Source organism: Bombus pyrosoma, linkage group LG2, assembly GCF_014825855.1.
Source record: "Bombus pyrosoma isolate SC7728 linkage group LG2, ASM1482585v1, whole genome shotgun sequence".
Lineage (NCBI taxonomy): Eukaryota > Metazoa > Arthropoda > Insecta > Hymenoptera > Apidae > Bombus > Bombus pyrosoma.
The window spans coordinates 9249293-9269214 of NC_057771.1; the positions used below are offsets into that span (position 1 = coordinate 9249293).

The 19922-nt window shown below is 34.2% G+C and overlaps 3 protein-coding genes across 7 annotated transcripts; 2 read left to right on the plus strand and 1 right to left on the minus strand.

The window, feature by feature from the left end:
* Positions 1 to 2160: 2160 nt before the first annotated feature.
* On the plus strand, positions 2161 to 13943 carry LOC122577765. 2 transcript variants are annotated; one of them, XM_043749313.1, is made up of 5 exons: positions 2161 to 3431; positions 3745 to 3911; positions 8103 to 8239; positions 8880 to 9056; positions 12226 to 13943. In XM_043749313.1, the coding sequence occupies exons 1-5, from the start codon at positions 3306 to 3308 to the stop codon at positions 12396 to 12398; spliced, it is 780 nt and encodes a 259-aa protein (XP_043605248.1). In that variant the 5' UTR covers positions 2161 to 3305; the 3' UTR covers positions 12399 to 13943. The 2 variants fall into 2 exon arrangements, with proteins under 2 accessions (XP_043605248.1, XP_043605249.1); XM_043749314.1 differs by having other exon boundaries at positions 8103 to 8191.
* Positions 13944 to 14485: 542 nt separating this feature from the next.
* LOC122573873 (ATP synthase subunit O, mitochondrial) lies at positions 14486 to 15785 on the plus strand. The gene is made up of 4 exons (XM_043740805.1): positions 14486 to 14601; positions 14786 to 14830; positions 15025 to 15135; positions 15218 to 15785. Exons 1-4 carry the CDS (start codon positions 14581 to 14583, stop codon positions 15662 to 15664), a joined length of 624 nt encoding a protein of 207 aa, XP_043596740.1. The 5' UTR covers positions 14486 to 14580; the 3' UTR covers positions 15665 to 15785.
* A 189-nt stretch (positions 15786 to 15974) lies between these two features.
* Positions 15975 to 19844, minus strand: LOC122573852 (WD repeat-containing protein CG11141). Of its 4 annotated transcripts, XR_006318828.1 has the most exons (9): positions 19574 to 19844; positions 19075 to 19307; positions 18715 to 19002; positions 18477 to 18637; positions 17953 to 18392; positions 17726 to 17885; positions 16782 to 17638; positions 16338 to 16708; positions 15975 to 16261 (listed from the first exon to the last, which is right to left on the minus strand). XR_006318828.1 is itself a non-coding variant. In XM_043740785.1 (8 exons), the coding sequence occupies exons 2-8, from the start codon at positions 19297 to 19299 to the stop codon at positions 16620 to 16622; spliced, it is 2184 nt and encodes a 727-aa protein (XP_043596720.1). In that variant the 5' UTR covers positions 19300 to 19307; positions 19574 to 19844; the 3' UTR covers positions 15975 to 16619. The 4 variants fall into 4 exon arrangements, 3 of the variants coding, with proteins under 3 accessions (XP_043596720.1, XP_043596708.1, XP_043596727.1); XM_043740785.1 differs by having other exon boundaries at positions 15975 to 16708; positions 16818 to 17638; XM_043740773.1 differs by having other exon boundaries at positions 15975 to 16708.
* Between the last annotated feature and the right edge of the window lie 78 nt (positions 19845 to 19922).

Consider the following 19922-nt stretch of genomic DNA (forward strand, 5'->3'; position numbering starts at 1 on the left):
TGACGTCTCGTAAGAACCTATTATTCGTACTCTGAATGAAACGAAAATTTAATAGGATAAAGTATTTCCAACTTATAGTACAAATTTTTAAATTCAGAACAGGAACATTGGAGAGTCTAGATTATACTAGAACTTGATGTTCCAATCTCGGCTTTAAAATGATTTTGATATTTGTGCAGGGTAACAAGTTATAAGTGTACTAACTAAACGAGCTTGGCGTACAGTAGTATAATGCGAAACGAGTCAGACAACCAACCTGTGGCAAAGCTTATGCACTGGTCTCTGGAGCGTAACATTTTATCAACGAAACTCTGGATGCTGGTTGTATTTGCGATACGATTAACAACAATTTCGTACATTTACATCGAACTTCCTTTATTTTATTTTCTGTTTAAATTAAACGAATTTACAAATTTCCACGGTATATTTTATCGACAGGAAATAAATTAAAAAGTTGTTGTTATCTAGACGTCTAAATTTTGGTAATTTCCTAACAATTGGAATGAGACCAACTCTCGACATGCAGATTGCTTTCAGTTTAAGCACAGATTGTACAGGAAAAGTGATTCAATAAAGAATATACTTTAAATTAATTGTAATTATAATAATATTATAATTACAAATAATAATTAAAAAATAATCATAAATAATATTATAACTATAATTACATAAATTATTTATAATATTACTGTAAATTATACTAATTGTTTCTGCAGATCAGTGCAAGCTGTTTCAATCAATTTTCCAATTAGCTTTTTCAATAATAACGAAATGAAGTGATCTAAAAAGTAAAGGGTCTGATTTTCGATTACCAATAGTCTGTATAAGGTATATCATTTTCATTCGAAATCATTCTATATATGATATATTCCGTTCGATATAATCTACCTGCCACCTTCGATATTCTCATCGTTTGCTCTAACAGATATTGAAGAAATTGAATGTCATACGAAATGGATAACAACGTACGAGTCATTTCGAAATCGAAAATTATGTTAATTTACTGTTTCTATATCATCGTGATAATTATCGTATACGTGATATATCGGATATACATGATTGTCAATCCAAATTGCTCAAACGAAGAAGTAGACAGAACGTAATTTAATACATTTTCGCAAAGACTTTTCTATCTGATTTAATGTCAACGCTATTAGCATAAATGGTGTTTGTAACAGTATTGCAGTGTTTAGCGCAATGTTTGCTAGCGCGCAAATGTCTGCTTTTATCTCGACGTTCCCTGTACTGTATTTACTATGGCACGCGAGACTCCTTTCGCTAATAATACGAATTCTCTAGGTAATTACTTCCTATATAAAACAGGATCTTGAATGAACAATTCGTAGCGCGTTTTAATTAAAAATTCGCTTAGAGCAGCGGAAATTCATCGTTGCTACAAGTGTTAGCGAATAATAAAGCAAAAATTGGATATTTTCGAGAACCGTAAATCCATACACATTTTAATGATATTTCCAAAGAATACGCATTTGCACAAAGAAAGAGAGAGAGAGAGAGATGAAAGGGACTGAAGCATTATTACTGTCTTCCACTCACGTTTTATGATTTTGTTCGGGTACAGCGGATGTTGTATTAACTTTTTCTTTGACCGAAGACCTAATCTTTCCGCATAAAGGCCGCCTCTCTGCTCCTTTCTTACCGTACAATATGGTACGGCGTAATTTTTTTGCATCACGTTATCGTTTCCTGCTGCATTGTATTTATTTTTCACTCCTACTATACATGCACAGCCATATAAGAGCAAAGGCGAGGCAAGTTACGTAAGAACAGAGAAAACTGATCATTATCAAACTGCCGTTTAATACAAAGGGCAAATAGCGAAACATGTTAATCACGTGAAGTTAAAATTTTCCGTAAGTCACGGCGGAGGGACCTTCTACGCGTAGTAAAAATATTTTACGTTAAATAACTAAAAATTCCATACGACACACATACATACGTACGTGTGTACGTGGATGAATGTAACGAGAGACAGACAAACAGACGGACAGAAAAAGATAAAAGATATGTAATAGGTATACTACAGTAGTAGACTGACAAGCCAAGTCAGACATGCGCTCTTAAAGAGGGAATCGCGGCAGTGAAAGAGCTCGAGAGCAAAACCCACGTTTCAGTTTGTCGCGTGTGCTGGCACGGCGCGCATATCGTTCCACGAATCTCGGTAAACGATGTCGAGAAATATGTGGATCGTTTCGACGAAAAAAAACGCGTGCAACGCGATCGTTTCGACCGACAAATACGTGTCTCATACGTTTCGTTTCACGTGAATTTTCGCGGAGAAAAGATAAAGCTATCATTGAGGGGAAACAAAGGCCAAAAATCGAACACGATACAATCGCGATATCCATACGAATTCGCGAAAATACAGAAGCACGATCACATCTATCAGGTTCATAATCTGAGAATAAGCTTCGTTCGATTAATTGACGTATTATGTCACATTCCTGTACAATCTGCCGTCGCAAACACAAATGACTCGGAACTCTGTATCAATCGTCGACCGTTTGGTTGCGTCGTGAATCGTTTTAATCTATTGCCAACGGCTTCATCCGTATCATTCATCATAATTCGTGTTACGGTGGAATGTGGCCAACCAGAAGCAGTATTTTCGATAATTTTCCTGCAAACAAGACAAAAGCCAACCGCAATTACCCCGAATATGAAGAGACATTGTGTTCGCAGCTCGCAGTCAGCGGTTCGTGCGGTTGTATTTCGACTAATACAGATCGTGTGAATATCGTTCGCTCGATATTCCTAATTTAACGATAAGAATATCTTCGATCCATCTCCTATGAAAACCCTGATGAAAGAAGAAAATCTCGTTCGTCGTGGCGTTCAGTATAAAATGTTGTTCGCGTGTTTGATCGTTCTCCAATACTCTTTGTTCCAAACCAACGTCGGATTAAATCATTCCTTCAAAGTCAAAGGAAAAATCGATGGAATCTCGTATCGATGTAAAGCTGATCCTTGTTACCCAAACGGATATTATAAAATATTTATATCATAAAACGTGCGTAAACGTTGAATGTTAATGTTCATTAATATTCATAGGGGCGAAATTGATAATTCATTGTCGCTGGTAATACGCGTTTAATCATAGCCGTGAATTAGTAACGAACAAGGTATACTAACATCGGTGGTTAGGAGTGTGAATTCGCACGGTATTTACGGTGTTCCCTTAGTGTTTACGTAGAAAACAACTTGCAGCATTCGCAGATATCGTTCGGCTATATTGTTAATTGCCTTGTGGCAATTAGCAATCAAACGGTACTCATTAGAGCGAAATAATGACGGATTCGCCAATACCGTCGGTCAGCAACATTCAGAGTCGCACTCATACCGCAAGCCAGTCTCAAGTTCAAACGCAAATTCAAGATGACAAGAACGAGAAAACGGAGAAGGCTGTTCTTTTGGTAATTTATTGCTATTTATTTTACTATTAGAACACCGAGTCTGCTATATTATTTGGATTAAAGCCGACGATAATACGTTTCTTTCACGTCGCGAAGTTGCACGTATTTTCGTTTTGCGTAGACCGTAATGAGAGAGCGATCGTTCGAACGGACAGTAACACCGTGTTACTTGATGTATCGTGGAATAATCATCGGTCGTGTAACATAATGCTCGGTTTACGATTCTGAGAAACTTAGGTACCGATACTTTGCGAATATCGCGACGAATGCCAGGGAAACGGAGTTAATTGCGAGTTTCGGTTTTATGTCGCAGCAAATTCAAGAGATCAACAACCAAGTGGCACAATTCCGCGATCTGCTGATAAACATCGGCCAACCACGAGACTGTCCGGAACTTCGAGAGAAAATTCGGAGATTACGACGACATTGCGTAGAAGCGTGTAAAAACACGTCCCAGCTCATACTGCCACAAGTACGAAGGTATGGTAAACATTTTCGCTCTCGCTTTATTCCCAGAAAGGATAATAATAAAAGAAATATTTAAAGGAAAAAGTAAAACGATTTACGTCCTTGACACGATATTTCGAATCGTACGAAATTCTCACGGAAGAATTACCGTGTCAACAAGCCGTTAAACTTGCTAATTAGCGGGCAGAGAAGGGAGGTCAGAAATTGGAAGATAAGTCAAGAGAAATAAAAAGAAAGGGGGAAACCGAGAACGATTGATTAACTAGTTTATGTCAATTACTCCGAAACGAGCGTTAAACGAAGACATCGCGCGGAGCGAACTCGAATTGCTTCCGGTTAATGAGATTCCAATTAACGGGATAAATAGATTGCTATAACAGAAGCGAACCAGCCACGATAGTCAATACGTATATGTATGTACAGTTGCTACCACGTTTGTGGTTTGCTACGTTGCTACTCTCTGCTTCTAATGCAATGATGCAATATGACCTAAGATTTTCCTCGGTGAGACTCGGAAATGCATCATTTCAAGGAGATCCAAAAGATCCGCCAGAGAATTTATCATACTTATCGTTATGTTTTATTCGTCAAATTACATCTCTTAAGCACGACGCTAAATGGCTTTTTAAAGTCAAATCAGTCCCTCGCATTTTCGTCATTACCCTGATAATCTTATCGCGTTTCCGAATCATTCTTAACCCTCGGTTATCATTATGGATCCTGGTGACCCACAGTTACACTTTGTAAAGAAATATCTACAAGACGTCGCTTGTAATGGCACTATGTCTACAACCTGCTATCAATTTGAAGTATTTTCAGCTGCTAAGAATCCCGTAAGTTTGTGGCAACTCTCTGAAGTTAGTTACGTCTTAGCGTGGTGCTGACTCAAGCGTATTTTTTATTACAGTGGAACATATTTTATTTCTCTGCAAATCTCACGTACATTCGTCAATTATTATTATATTTTTTTTACACCTAAATCTACATATATAACTGAAGTAAAAAGTTTTCGTACCAGTGTGTGTATGAATAAACTAATTTTTTCAAATAATTTCTTTCTTGTTCAAGAATTGCTCGATATATCCAATAATTATGCATTCTCGATATGTCAAATAAATATATTTTTTGAAACGTGTATTAGAAAGCTTGCAGCTAAAAAGATTTTTTTTTTAAGAATGATGTCACTTCGTTTATTAATCTCTTTCTGTCAAAGCATATTCTAGGATGTCCAAACTATATCCCCAAATTTTTTCGATTCAATATCACTGCTATTTTTTGGACAGCAGCTAGTTGAAAATTGAATAGGGTCTGGGTGACCTAGTGTGACAATCGGAATTCCTGAAACAAGTATAACCGAGGGTCGTCGACTCTATACTAGTAAAAGCTATCCATTTGGTATTTTTATATCAAAATTCCTTTCGTTGTTGTAATCAAACCGCGCATCACAAGGAAATATCGCGTTGTACAATCAAATAAGGAAAAGGGTGAAGTAATAGCGTCACGAAAGTTCCTATTACTTTGAACTGTGTTGCAAAGAATGTTATCGATTCCATGGGATTGGTTTTCCTACGAAGAGGAGAGAGAAAAGGAGATATAAAGAACGATGACCAACGTCCAATCTCCAAACATTCTCAGACATCACCTTTGAACAATTCTCTTCCGCGAGTTTGCCTGTTTTAATGAAAAGTTAAATGTTTCACAAATTTCTTCCTCTTCTGCATTCTCATTAATTCTCCTCTTATCCGATTTACAACAAGACGAATGAAACGGCCGGAATCTCCGACTCGTCGAATAAATTTTGCAAAATTACAAACGTCCGAAAAGTCATCTATCTCGTAATTTCTCCGATAAAAGCTCGATGCATTGCTCGACAATCTTGTTGGTTTTAATGAAAACTGTTATTCCCGTTAAATTGTATTCGTAATCAATTTTCACCTGGCTTTAACAACTCCTTACCTCCAGTTAGATTATCGGATATTACATATTCGTTTATTATACGTTTCTCGTTACATAATTGCTTAATTATGGCGCGACACATCGTGTACACAATATTCGCCCTCCGTTTTCCCCATTTCCATTCGCGTAACACATTGCTGCGTAAACTCTGCTACATTTTAAACGTCAAACGCACACTAATCGCGATCAAGTGTTATTTAAATAATTATTTCGCGAAAATTAAACGCAATACAATTATCGGAATGTTACGTACGCTGAGAAAAGGGAGAAAAAGAAAACGAATTAAAAATTATATCAAACCTGGCTGAAAGCATGATTGATTCACAATGAAGCACTTAGCAACATACCGAACGTTTAATTTATCATGCAAACAACTTTTCCAATACTTCCGTGCCTTGTAATAGGCCTATCTCGTACAACGTATCTTACGAAATCACGCGACTTCTGTATCGATTACGCGAAACACGGAAACGTTCACCTTTTTTACCTTCTTTTTCATTTGTTTTTCTTTTCCCTCTCCTTTTTGTTCTTCCTTTCAACGAAGATCGGTACGTGTACATTTTCGTCAATGAACGATATTACATCGAAACGCTTATGCATAATTCCGTTTGATACCACTAATCGAAGCAGATCATAGTATACGCATAAATTACGGGTTTCAACTTAAATCACGTATCATTCGTAAATTCCCCTTTCAGATGGCTGCGCTCGTTTCAAAATTTATTCCTACTAATTGCCTACGAGATAGCGACAAACGAGAGTAGCAACATAAGAGGATCGAGTTCATCATCGGGTAATCGCGCTCGCTGTTATAGCTCTTGATATCAAGCAAGTTTGTTGTTAAGCGTTACTTACAGACCGCTAGGGAATTAAGCGATAAATAGCAAGCGCATGCGAGGCACCGCTGACGTAAATCATAATATAAACGGTCATTGAAAAGAAAGAAACTGGATTATTAGATTTTTGCGATACTAAAATTACAGCCCTGGAAAAATTATGGTTGAAAGTTAGCCGAGAACACGTAGAAACCATTTACAATTTCAAGAATCAACGCGAGACTAAAGTCTTAAAGGGTATTACTCCAACGATAGCTTCGTAACGAAACTTCGTAAACATCGAAGCAAAACGATATATTATTTACATTTAGGTCTACTTGCTTTTAGAATTCCAGCTTGATGTACGTGAATTTTCACAGATTATTTATAAAAATAGTGAAAATGAAAGTACCGTGCGACAGATTGGTTACACCACCGTTCATAAATATCTGGACACTTTAATTTTTAGTAAACGTACGTGAATTTTCTCAAATTTATGAAATTAGCAGACGATACAATTAAATTGCTATACCAAACACCACGCTATTAAATATACTATCTATATCATACTGTTAAATATCATCGCTTGCATTAAAATCGGAAACTTATAATTCGAAAATATAAAACGTAGCCATAAAAAACTTATTAAGCAATAAAACACTTCTACAAGATTTATCCATTAGCAATGAAAAATACCAGATTTATTATCGCATATTTGCTTTTAGAAAATCGATATAAAGACTGAAATCACTGCAGTTCAATTTATCTGTAACTTTGCAATTAAAATACATGTTGCCAAGGAGAGAGATGTTGTCGACGAGTTGTTGTTTAACTCCTTGCGCTCCATTGTAGCGATTGCACAATTTAAAAAGAAATTTACGGTCAGAGGATTGTTGAACGCGCCACGTCGGTGCACTTCGTTATAATTTTACGATCTCACATTTCGTCTCGCCTTTTCGCAATGAAAAGAAGAAATTCCGTGGCTGGCCGCGAACCAACACGAAACAATCTCGTTACGTAATGAACCGCTTGGTTTCATGTCGCATTTACAGAAACGATATTAAACATTCTACGTTTGCAGCAATAAAGGTGTTTTAACTAAGTTTTTGATATATAAAATTTATTTTGTTTCGCATGTAACAATCATAGCGTAAAGGTTTTACTCCACGTCCCACGTTTTATCGCATTCTATCGACTGACGTGTTTCGAGTCTTTGTAAATGTTAATAATCGTGTTTCTCGGGTAATTAACTTGGTAGAACGTAGGATGAAAGGTCATGGAATTATTGGCTACGAAATAAGTCACAGACGAACAAAGAGAAAAAGAAGAAGTAATAATTGGAAAGGGGAAAAGTGGTCAGATGACGAAATCCCTAACGAGGAAACTTAGGACGACAAAAAATAATAAGCCTGCGAATGGGTTCTGCTTTCAGAACAACGGATATCGGGATCCCTGTTGACTGCCCAAATTTGATGCTGCTCTTTTATGTTGTGCAATTATTCCTGCGCGAGCTCTGCAAAAGTAAGAACCTCATCCGCATCGTGCCGATGGATATGACGGAATATTACGGTAACTTTTTTTAGCATCCTATATTTTTCTACGAGTTAAACATTCCAACGAATGAAGAATCCTATCAGCTCGTAAATTTACTTGCAATAAACGCGTTACATACGTTTTATCTATCATCTAAAGGTATTCGCCGAAAGAAGATAATTTAATTCAGAATAAACGACTTATCTAAAAATATTATCTCTTTATTCTCGAGATTTTCTCCGTTTCTATTATCAGACACGCAAAGAGAAAAGAATATTTTCAACTATATATAAATATTATACATAGGTACATATACGAAGACATTTAAGATGTGTATATATATAAAGTTTCTGCCCATTGTTCCAGTACTTATATGAACGCAGACTACGGATTATTATAGAAATTCATATTTCACAAGCGTGACTGCTGAAACAGAATCCAAGGAGATATTTATTTCTCTTATTAACGTAGGTGAAACTACACCTATTTTTCTTCTCACCCATTGAAGTACGTAGAATAATTTTATAACGAGTACCGTAATTTGGATAATTTCATATATTCTTATATATTCGCGTTCTTTACACCCTTAAATTGCAGTCTATTTGTACGTCGCGCGTTTTTTTTTTCACAAACAGCCATGGTAACGACCAAAGATCTATTTTTGCTCTCGTTACAGAAACTCGAGCCGGGCCATCCAACATCGGCAACGTGATCTCGCAGATAGTCCTCTGTAAGCAGATCACACCGGATTTCTACGAGGAAGAATTGTGCAGCATCCAAAAGGACTCCGAGGAAATTCGAGGCTTGATGAACGAACTGCAAGAATTTATGCCCCAGTCGGGTGGCGATATAGGTACCGTCGTATTCTCTGTTTACCATTCTCCCCTTTTCCTCCCTTGTTTCTCGTTTATAGAATTTTATTTCGCAACGCCCCCGTTTCTTTCCCTGCGTATATTTCCACTCGTTTTTCACGGGTTGCTCGAATTTTTCTCGAGTGTACGCTTCGAGGGGATAATATTACAAACGCTATTGGTTGACAAAGAGCGCACACGCGGTAAGAACGCTTTTCGGAAAGATAAAAGCCCTTGTCGCCCGGAGAGACATTTTCCAAGGGGCAGGTTAAACTGTTTTTTCAAACGGCAGAGAATCGAACGGCATGTTCGCGTCACTCGATTCACTTCGAAACGTAAACGCGCCACGTCCGTTAATTCGATTACGCTGTTCTACGAACGCTTCGTCGTCCTATTTGCCACTCTAATATCTCTTCCTGCTTTGTTGACCTTACTTTCACTATCCATCCTTCTTCCTATTCTACTGCTCTCTCGCGACCTCTCTCTATTCAACCGCCTCTAATCGGGTTACTCCAGAGGCCAAGGTCTGGATTTCAAAGGAGAACACAATCCCCCTTTTCTCTCTGTTCGTCTCTTTGGCTACGTCTTACCTCCTCGCTCTTGCCAATTCCCATTGATTCCACGGAACAAACGTATTAGCTCTAAACAGGCTGAAGCTCGGTATAGAGTTATCAAGCTATAATGCCGATTCACTTCTCAGTCTCGATAGTACACGACGACCTTAATTATCTGCCGATATAATGAGCGAATTCGGATGCGCCGCTGTGTCTCACTAAGGATAGGAACGAGAGAGATAGCACGAAAATTACCATGTACCACGATCTTCGATCCCCTAAGCGTCAATTTGCGACTTTGCCTGTTTATCAAGGGAATAACGATACGACTAGAGAGAAACAGAGAGAGAGAGAGAGAGAGAGAGAGAAAGAGATTTGACATTGAACAAGAACCAGGTCAAGGTCGAATCAGAACATAAACTTCCCTTAACGCGCGTTACGAACAGGAAATTCATGTTTAAGGAAGATCACGCGCGGTCACAGAAGTAGAATAAGAGAACAGCCGCGGTTGGTCGAAGATTCTGGGTAAAATTTTGTAAAAGGGCAAGTCGAGTGGTGTTGTGTGCACGCGGCGTGTCGAGAAAATTCGTCGGGGAAACGGCGCGAAACGATACGAGAGAAGAACGAGATGGGAGGAAGCGGAGCGCGAATAGAAAAGAACGCACGGTTTATTTCCGAGTGGAAATACTTAGGCGGAAGACTTTGCCGACGTGGAAACAAGACACATGCGCAGCTTTTACAAATTTCCAAAAGATGTTCAAGCCACGGGAACCCGGTCAATGTAATACGGTGGAAGCACGTAAACAAGAAATACAAAACACAGAAATACATAAAAGCTACGGAGAACGCGAGAGTATTATTCAACATTAAACAGAGCTTTCGGGTCAAGGATAGATGGAAACGTGGAAGTTCGTTCCTGCGTTCCCTCCGTTCTCCACGGAAACGAGAATTCGCTAGGCGCGGGAATAGGGTGGGAAAATCAAAGGTAGAGAGGGAAATATGCTCGACCGCGAACCGATAAAGCAATTTGAGCCACGATTTGCGAAACAATCTGGATAGACAAGATCGTGTAAACCTTTGTAGCCGACACTATGGTGACCCGTAGCTAGAACAGGATTCTCTACTTCTGCTGATAAAATTAATATGTATGCGTATCGTCTGTCGCATGTCATCAAGCGTGGAGTGCAATTTTCGGGGTCAAGGACGCGCGGAATTCATTTTCAACTACGATTTTCCGAGAAAAAAAAAGGGCCACCTGCGGTAACTGGAAATAAGTTTTGTTGCGTGTCGAATGAAAGAGAAAAGGAACAGAAAAAGAAAAAAATGAGAATGAGTTACAAAGACTGTCCCTTGATAAAGTAAATTTATGTTGCAAATCGCGAAATAACAAAGCAAACACGGTTCGCGTGATATTTTTCACTCTCAAATTTCACGAAACATATTTTATCGCTGAGATTCTCGGAGTCGATGAAACCACTCGTGATTTTACGATAATGCAAAGTCGAACGCGAAGAGATCTCGGCGAGCAAGCATCGCAATTTATTGCGGCCATAGCAATAGTAGAGTTAAGTCGTCTTTTCATCGTAGTACGATACGAGCTCGTACGATTTTTCCGTATTGCTTGGCATCGTATGAAATGGTACCGCTTCCGGTCGTTGTCGGACTAATGGCGATGATATGTCCCGCTTAAGAAGGCTTACATCACATTTCGCTATAATTTATTCGGCAATCTTTCTCCCTTTCGCGTTTTCATTTCTCACCACTTTAAAATACGTTCCCAAGGTATAATCGCTGAAGGTGATATTCTTTCAGAGAAGAAAACTCCTTTGAAAAGTACTGGATATTAAAAAATGGCATCGAGAGCCGTACATTATGAAAATCGATACAGCCGGATAGTCTATCTGCTAAGTGATTCGAAACATTGTAGCTATTCTCTTTAACTCAACTGGTTTGCTGGTTGAGTATTATTCATTTTTCTATGTACTTTACAAATGCCTAGTCATGGCGATATTAAGTCAGTTCTCAGCTATTTCTTTTTTTTTTATAAAATAATGTCCTACATTTATTATTATACATAACTCATTATATTTTTAAGTCGTGAAAATGTATCGTTGCAGAGAGGGCTTGTAAGGATTGAAATATATGACTAAATTCAAATTTTCAAAATCTTGGCTTACCCCACTATGGTTTTCAGCTCGCCAGATAAGTGAGAATCGCGGACTTGAAAAAATTGCCCCAATTGTGAACCATCTGAATAAAAATTGCAGTGAAACCTATGCTATCCAGATATGTATATCTACACATTTAATCCGAAAAGATTAGTATGTCAATAAGTTAAAGAAAGGTATAAAATTAAAAGAAGTAAAGAGAAGTGTTTTTTAGGTATCACGTAAGAAAATTCGTTATACACAATGCTATTTGCATTTTTAATTTAAAAAAAAATCTTATGAAGAATTTCTTTGATTAGAAGTATATTGACTCGATCTTCTAGCGAATAAAATCATCCCTTCCTTTCCCTCATTAAATAATTGTTCGTTCAAGAAATATTGACTCGACTATGTATTTGGTTTATGAAATTTTCAAAGCTAAGAAAATTTCTTCTGCACTTTGTTTCCAGAAAAGTACTCAGCTTTACAGAGTGCCGGAAGTAGGGGTAACCGTCCCAACGGTAGACGGATGCATCGATGGAATCAAAGCCACGAAAGGCCTAGCAGGCCTACCAGACAATCGTCCTACTTTCGCGGAGCTTTGAATCTCTTTTGTTGCGCCGCAAGAGCCAACTATGTTTAATCGAACTAAACGTATTTGCCCACCTTTCTCTTAAAGTGATCCTTTCACAAAAGTTTTTAATAATTTATATGCCTAATTTCCTTTCATTTTTAATTTTCTATCTGTAAATTTTAAGACTAAGTGATAAAAGGAGAACAAATTTTCGCTATATTTTTAAATCAAAAGGATATTCAACTCTAGTCGACTAGTCGATAAGAAACCTGATACTGAAGCTTTATTTAGTTCATAAGTACGGATCTCTAAATATAGAAACATATTCGGTATTTTTATAAAAAAGTTTCATTTACTGCGAAATCGTTTAAATATATTGAAAAATCTGACTTAAACTTACGATGCAAGTGAGTTGTTGCATTGTTGATCGACCACTCGATTCCATAAAATTATGAAGACAGATCGATTTCTTGATAAAATTTAATTAGACTTCCTCTCGTCCCTCGATCAGCACCAACGGCATAATATCTAGCATTTAAAGGAAAGAAAAGTCAATGTAAAAACAATCATTATAGATGTGACATTGTCGTTTATTTGTGTATTTACTATTTGAAATCCGAACTGTGATGAACGAGCTCAAATTTATCGCTGATCGGATAGCATATAAGAAACTATGCATCATGTTGGAAAGTAGAAAAATAAATGCCAACTGAATTGGACGTTGATCATTTCAATAGTGGACCAATGTGAACCACGTATCGCCCATATGCACAATAAAAGTAACGCAATTAAAAAGAATTTATACTTTGAGATTTTAATCGTATTAGTCTCTGACAGTATTCCATCTTTATCTAATTATATTTCATAAAAATCATGATACGTTCGTATCTTTTCATTATTGTCATATATATATAAGGTCGTTATTTATACATAAGTTAATAAAAAGGAAACATTTCACGCTTTTAACTCGTGTCATTTTTTATAACAAATTGGCGATACGGTTCTATAAACGGTTCATTTTAATGTTAAATGTATTATTATATGAAATTGAAAAAAGATATATGTATATGTGAAATCTATATATACACACATACATCTATATGTATACACGTTACATTGAACCGTATAAAAGTATATATAATGTTGGTTTTACGGCCACGTATCAATAAACGATAGTAATTATTAATTATTATCATTTCATTGTTTACGGTATTAAACGTAATTGACTCCTTCCGCTAGTGATGCTTCGACATCTTTTGTATTACTATTTACGTTCGATTTCAATTATCGAAATATTACACAGAGAATATTAGTGTATGACTCAAATTATCGTTTTTTTTTTTATTTAAAAACGAATCAATCTGAGTATTGAGTAGAGATCTAAATAAGAATATAAATATGTAAAAGAAAGTATAAAACGTTGTATGACATTGTATGTAAAGCATAAAAGTTAACGTTCATGTCATCGATGTTATGGATGTTATATTCATAAGGACCTCATTACTTTGGTGAATTCTTAAATGTCTTCTTCATTTGACGGTGTGAAGGAACTTGAACGTTAAATCTTTCATCCAAATTCTCTATCGGCAAAAAATTTTATTGTACGTTACATCATATTTGAAGAATAATAAATAAATCACTATATATTAAAACTTTGTATTTGGTCCTGATATAGGAAAATTTTCGTTGCCTTTCAATTGATACATATATAGGAAAATAAAAATATGAGAGAATAAGACAAATGCATGATATACCTTAAATGCGTGTAATTGGAAAAGAATACCATATCGAATTACTGAAGTTAATAAATTTTAATCTGGCATCTCCCACTTACTTTTATCGAATTTTTGTTCAAACTGATCTGACGTCTGTTTTTCAAAATTACTACTGCCCTCTTACGAATATCGGAAGAAATTGTATAGCGCGCAATTACAAAATGGCGACCTATTTTCGAACGATACGTAAGAACGTATGAACATAAATCTGTATTGAATGTAATTGAACTCCTGTAATAAATAAAAGTTCCGCTAGTAATAAATAAAAGTGCAATTAAAGTAAATAATTTTATGTTAATTATTGCTTAAATAAAACTTTGTAACTCTAAAACTACTTCTAGAGATGTCGCTATTAAGCCGAAAAGTGTATGCACTTACATATCTATGTGAAACAGTTCACATTATATAATGGTAGATCAGTAGAATCACATTTGCCGTTCTCGAATTAGGAGACTTGCTGTTCGAAATATATAACAATGTCCTTCAGTAGGATAATTGTAAGTATTATTTTAATATATAATTTATTACACTCGTTAATATTCAAATAAAATGTATAAAAATTGAATTGTTGATAATAAAATGAAATATTCCGACAATTTAATTATGGTATTGATTGAATAAAAACATTCTAAGATCAAAGAATATTACATAAAATTAACAAAAGACATTACTATTTTTTAGGTGCGGTCACTTTCTAGCAGTTCTGCTGCTCAACAAATGGTTAAGGTACTTTTCAAACATATATTAAATATAAAATTACATAACTTTAAAATATATATTTAATACTTCAGATAATATTTCATAATCATATGTTTTAATAAGTCACAATTATGCGAGTTATTTTTAAAGACTTTAGAATATTTTCTATTGATTTCATTTCCAGTAATGAAAATGTTACTTCACTGTCTTTTTGTTTTTAGCCTCCAATTCAAGTATATGGAATAGAAGGACGATATGCTACAGCACTTTATTCTGCAGCTTCAAAACAAAAAATATTAAATAATGTTGAAAAAGATCTGCTTAAATTTCAAGTATGTATGATAAATACTACATCTTATTCTTAATTTATAACTAAAAATAATTTTACTATTAATAAAAACATACATATGTTAGGATCTTCTGAAGAAAGATAAACAATTAGAAGAATTTGTGAAGAATCCATCGATAAAACGAAAAGATAAAGTAAAAGCACTTCAAACAATTGGTGGAAAAGTTAGTCTAAGTAATGAAACTGTAAATCTGTTGGGTTTACTGGCAGAAAATGGCAGACTTTCAAATGTAAATAATGTAATTAATACATTTAAATTATTTATGGCTGCCAATAGAGGTGAGGTCCCTTGTGAAGTTATAACTGCTAAACCACTTGATGCTGAGATGACATCTAAGCTTCAAACAGCTCTAAAGGGCTTCTTAAATAAAGGTCAATCTATTTTGCTTACTTCGAAAGTTGATCCTTCTATTATTGGAGGTATGATTATAGCAATAGGTGATAAATATGTAGACATGAGCGTGGCCAGTAAAATAAAAAAATATTCTGACATTATTGCTAACACAGTGTGATCACTTTCTAACATTCAGTGAAATGAGCAAAGATAAAGTACTCATATAGAACAATTCATGAGTATTCTGTATGTCATTAAACAATAAAATATTCAGAATCTACTTATTGCTATTAAGAAAATCTGTTTTTTATTATATTAAACCATTTTATATATAAGTAACCTTTACTTTTTTGTAAGTAAATCAATCAAAATAAAAAAACGAGATCTTACTTGTATAATAGTAAGATATAGTCATATCTATTCTTATGCTAAAAAAATTTGAGTGCCATTTAAAAAGTATTTTTATTTGAAAAATTAAGTACTTGCAATGTTTTGAATTTGTATATGCATTTACAGAGAAGTTTACAAACGTTCAACTTTTAAACATTGCTACATTTTATAAATTAATATATATTTGTAAGAACATTGTGTTTTAATATAATCATCATGTCTATTGCTAGTTTCAAATGGCAAAAAGTGGACTACTTTTCGTAAAAATTTAAAATGGAATGTTATAAATGACATTGATTATGCAAAAAAAATATGCTTACATATCATTTTACAATATATCTAAAAATGTGTAATCGCACATTTATAGTACTATGCAACAATAAACCTTAAAAAAAAATTGATTATCATAAATTTTCTTCCTACAAATTTACAATAGATTTAAAAAAATTATGCATATTTACCTAAATACTCAGTAATCATTGGGCATTTTGTAATCTTTTTTGTTTATGGTAAAAATAACATAAAGCGCACTAAAGTAAGACTAGAAAATACATTGTTTAATCAAAGTTTGAATGTAGTGTGAGAAAATGTACACGCACATTTTTACCCTAATTGTGAGATAACTTCATTGGATGGATGTGCAGAAAAAATTGAAGGCACATCTGCATAAAGCTTGAAAAAGAAAACATTCATCAAAATTGAAGTAATTTCTATTTAAAGTAGTTTCATACTTTAATTATGCTCTATATTGCAACTGGAGGTATATCATTTTTTACTAAAACCCAATCTTCTTCCTCAATTGTAGTTGATATCATAAACTCATTCGGTACAACTGGAAATAAATATTTTCCATTTATATTGCAAAAGTGTAATCATATGTTGGGAACTAATTTTATTATACTTACTATGGAATTCAACTTCTAATTCATGTTTACCCATACCTGTTGAATGTGACATTTTCCTCCCATCAACATAACTACCTTTTTGTAAAGGTTCGTTTAATTTATCTTGTAAAAGCTTTTTTCTACATTCACCTAAATCTTCTAACTTCCTTAATTCCGTACGGTAACTGACATCTTCATCTCCAGATTCCGTTTCTGTATGGTCACTGTGATCATTATATTCATTTTGCTCATTTTTTTCTTCTGTGAAAGAATTATTGGAATGTACTGCGCAACCTATATATGTAATTGTATCAATAGATTGGGACATATTTGAATTAGTAGTACTAATTTGACTGCTCGTCATATATTTTGACAAATCAAAATCCAAAACATCAGCCAAAAGTTTTTCTTTATTTTCTACATCACGTTGGATTGATTCAAGATTTCTTTCAGTTTTTGATATGAAATCATCATCGACACTGAGTGTTAATAAAGAAGAATGCATCGTCTTTGCATCATTGGCATTTATTCTGTCCTTATTGAAAGCGGATAAATCAAAATTAATGTCAGATAATGATGAACAATTTCCATTTCCATTTAATAGCCTATTATGTGATTTTTTAATTTTCCTTTCTGGAGTAAATACAACATCTTCAAATTCTTGTTGACTAATTTTTTCGAATATTTGCCTCCTATCATTATGTTTTTCATTTTGTTCGCTACTTTTTCTTTTGGAAATATCATTATGTTCTGTTATTTTGCTACTGTCTGTTATTAATGAAGAATTTAAATTATCTGGCATCACTGGTACTTCTACAGCTTCTTCCGCACTTGTAATTGATGTTACATCAGTGCCAATAGTAACAATTGGTACAATTCTAAAAAGTGATATATACTTTTAAACAATTTATATATTATTTATTAACAAAAAATAAATACATTTCTTTTTCACTGGGATACTTTACCCTACAGATTGAATAATATTACTTGGATTGATTTTGTGAAAAGGAATAGCTGGCACTATCGTACTTTCCATTAATTTTGAAGTCAATTCTAATATACCATTGGTAACTGGTTTACTAATTTCAGCAAATGATAATAATGGATCTGATGCACTTTTTGCTTCTACAAATAAAATCGGTTGTTCAAATTCGAATAAAATATTAGAAAAGTATTTAATAAAAATATCTACCTGATGAGAACATGTTAGTTTCAGGATAATATGCAATACGTATTATGTTCCTTTCCCCTTCCAACACAAATATTTCATCTTTAGTACAAGCAACATTAGTAACACGACGTAAATCTGTTACAATGGATGTTATAGCAATAGTCTGTGGATTTACTACATATATAATATCATCGCTGTATGTAATTAGTAAGTCATCACAAAAAGGTAAAATGACACCAAATGTAGGTTCCCCGCGATTCTTTTTACAACTTTCTGGTGCTGGATTTAAAAGTTCCACTTCTGTATGCCCAGATCGAACAGCATCCTTAAAAATAAGTGTTTTTAACACAGTCCCTGTTTTATCAGCTTGCCATAAACGTAATCCAGGTCTACTAGCATATATTACTAAGTCTTGTACATAATTTTGTCTGCAACCAAATACAGCACCTAATCTTCCCAATCTAAAATATATGTTCATTGTTATGTTTTAATTTATAACATTACTGTTTATTAAAAATTTGATGTTAATTCAATTAAATACTAACGTTTTGCGTTCTTTCTGACCAACTTGTGTTACCTTTCCATTCTCATTTCTATTTACCAGTATCGTACGTAATGTTGTAGAAACTAACAATAAACCTTGTTGATAACTTAATTGCACTACTGCATACTTCTCATTTAACAATTCTGATGATTTTGACAAGTGCTATAGGAATATTTATAAAAAAAACATAAAATTTTTGGATAATGGAACTACGCTGTTATTTAATTTGCATTACGTACCATATAAAAATCAATTTCAGTAAGTACAACTAAACCATCTTGATCTCCACTAAATAATTTCATACCATTCTTAGACCACTCAACTGTAGTTACTGCGCTGTTATGTAAACCACTTATGCTATACCTCTCAACCTGTTTTTTCTGTTTTGGTTTTAAACTATCTGGTAATGAATCTGGTGGATTTTTAGGTATTTGAAATACAGTTACTACACCATGTTCATTACCAGCAGCAACCATATAGTCCACTGTTGATATCACTTGAATACATGTAATTTTTGAATTGACATTCTGAAAAAATAAATAGCATCTCATGTGTAAATATAAAATCATAATAAATTAAGTATATATTATGTATGATACCTCACATCGAAGCCTTTGCAAGTCTTGCTTTTCTCTGTCAAACCAATATACTAAACCATAGTTAGTTCCAATGGCTATAAATTCAGGCACTGCATCAATACAGGTAAAATTAATGTTGTGTGTAAAGAGCCCAGTTTGAATTTTCGCAGGTATTTGTTGAAGAAGCATAGCAAGAGGTGCCCATTCTCGTAAAGTACCACCATCTTCACACATAGGTGATGTCATTGTAAGTGCTATATCCATAAAATTATATTATAATTCATATCATTAACCATACATTTAATAAATGAATAGCGACATAAGTAATAACAAATTAATAAGAACGACGTAAATAATTCGTACATAAACTAAAATGCCCTTTTCTTGTATGACATTTAATATTATGTACATAAATTATCAATGATGAACTACACTACATATTGTTAGTCTAAAAGTAACACATATGAAATCAGTATTTTATTATGTCATAATAAATTTATTACGTGATATATAAAATTACCTTCTTATAGAATTAATTTGATTAGCAGAAAATATCAAAGTAATTAAATCACATTTCTTTTATCATACCGCACGAAATAATAATACTTCACCGAACATTTTTATGTTTCATTTAATATTTCATGGTTCGGCAAATTCTGTCAAGATTGCAGTGCACGCCTTCAAGTAAGTACCATAAACCACGTCATGTATAGAATAGAATACCATATATATGATTATGACTAAAATGAAGCTTGCATTTTCTAGATTTATCTTAACGATCCATATTATCAAATAGAAATATGTACATAAAATTGATTTAATATATTTATAGCATAAAAGCAAATATATATATCGTATATATATAGGTT